General features: G+C 44.1%; 1 protein-coding gene across 1 annotated transcript; it reads right to left on the reverse strand.

Moving 5' to 3' along the window:
• Window positions 1–250: 250 nt before the first annotated feature.
• On the reverse strand, window positions 251–925 carry TEOVI_000843400 (uncharacterized protein; the record flags this gene model as incomplete). Its single annotated transcript, XM_067220237.1, has 1 exon — window positions 251–925. The coding sequence occupies one exon, from the start codon at window positions 923–925 to the stop codon at window positions 251–253; it is 675 nt and encodes a 224-aa protein (XP_067076338.1).
• Between the last annotated feature and the right edge of the window lie 764 nt (window positions 926–1,689).

Genomic DNA, 1,689 nt, shown 5'->3' on the forward strand with positions numbered 1-1,689 from the left:
GCACACCATGTCGACAGCCGCCTTCATCTTACTTCCGAACAAACGCCTAAAACTCTTCTAAAGGAGTCTGGCGTAGTATAAAGATATACAATGACGCAAACACCAAAGAAGCTAGATGGAAACACAGGTGGTGAGGAACTATCGGCATCTGGGGATGAATAACTTCATTCAAATGGGCATGCACGAATGTAACCCCTTTGAAGGGACAAAAGCTCGTTCTAGAAAGAAAACTGACAAATAATTTGTACTCTCAGAGAAACAGGAGCAACACTGAGGAAAACACCTGGTAGATAGCTGGTTGCAGCGGCTGAGATTTGCTTGTCTGCTGTTCCGGGGGGCGAACAGAAGAAGTTCCATTACTTTCGCTGCCAAAAGAGGAGGAGACAGTACCTTTATTTTCGGATTTGAGGTGGCCGTCATCCTTAGAGGGTGGACCATTTTCCTCCTTCTTAGGGGTCGCAGAAACCGCACTACCATTTTTAACTGGCTCCTCAGCAAGCACAGGGCCGTCCTCGGATGATGGAGGTGCCTCACCTTTGTTAGAGGCCTCGTCGCGATTCGAGTCTCTACCCGCTTCCACAACTGGTGAAGCGACTGCGGGTGTTGAGAGCCCAAGGAACTCACTAACCTTTGCAGTGACACATCTATAATTGAAAGGACAACGCAAGGTTCCCCCGCCACAAACGGTACAGTTCCCGTCAGTGGTTGCGCCAGATGGTACGCTTCGGATGGGAGTGCAGTTCGCTTCCGCATACTTCACGAGACGATTCTCTTCTGCTACGCCCGCTGGAGCCTTAATTTTCAGCAAATCCGTACACATATCCACAACTCCAACTCGCGTTCCCCATCCCTTCCCATAAGTAGCAACAATTTGAACCAATCCCGCGAACAGGGTTAATACACAGACACACACAGGTCTCGTCATTAATCTTTCACTAACATAACAATAAAAGCAAAAAAACTTCTTTGCAGAGCAATTAACTCGCTTTCTCTCATGTTTAAACATTGTCAAGTTACCTTTTGTTTAATATACAGAGCCAGTTAACCACTCAGAAAACAACAAGTGAGTATAATCAACGTCCACAATACTTATCCGTGTGGGAAGAAATGAAATATGAAGTTGCGCCTTTTAAAATCTTTAGTCAAAGCAGCAGCCAAGCGACCAAAGACTCACATTTAGCAAGTGCGAGTAGGGGGCATCTGTGGTTCAATAACATAAAAACACATGCAGTAACAAGTTTTCGCAGATAAATATTATGGCGTACCACCTATATAAGTCCAAGTCCACACACAAAAAAAACCAAGCAAAAGCAAATACACAGTAAAGAAATAATTACAAACACATTTGATAGCACCGTCTGTTGATAGCAAATACTTAAACAGCGAAGAAGAAAGACGTTCAAAGCATTACAAAACACATCGTGGAGCAGTTCTGTAGAAACGATTACAAATGGGAAATAACCAACCCCCACGAAACAGTACATCACTGTAGCCAGTCCATCAAGAAAAATTGGCAGCATCTCGGCGCGTGATTCAACTCTTTTTTAACGCTAGACAGCATCCACAACACTAAGCAGTTAGGTACAAATATAGATCACTACATAGCAAAAGCAAAATGCGGTGAGAAAGTACCGCAAAGGGGTCCCCCATCCTTACACTGTTCTATTATTTATTTCGCTTCTTCCACTT

The sequence above is a fragment of the Trypanosoma equiperdum genome, assembly GCF_001457755.1.
Source record: "Trypanosoma equiperdum strain OVI genome assembly, contig: ctg_1092, whole genome shotgun sequence".
NCBI lineage: Eukaryota > Euglenozoa > Kinetoplastea > Trypanosomatida > Trypanosomatidae > Trypanosoma > Trypanosoma equiperdum.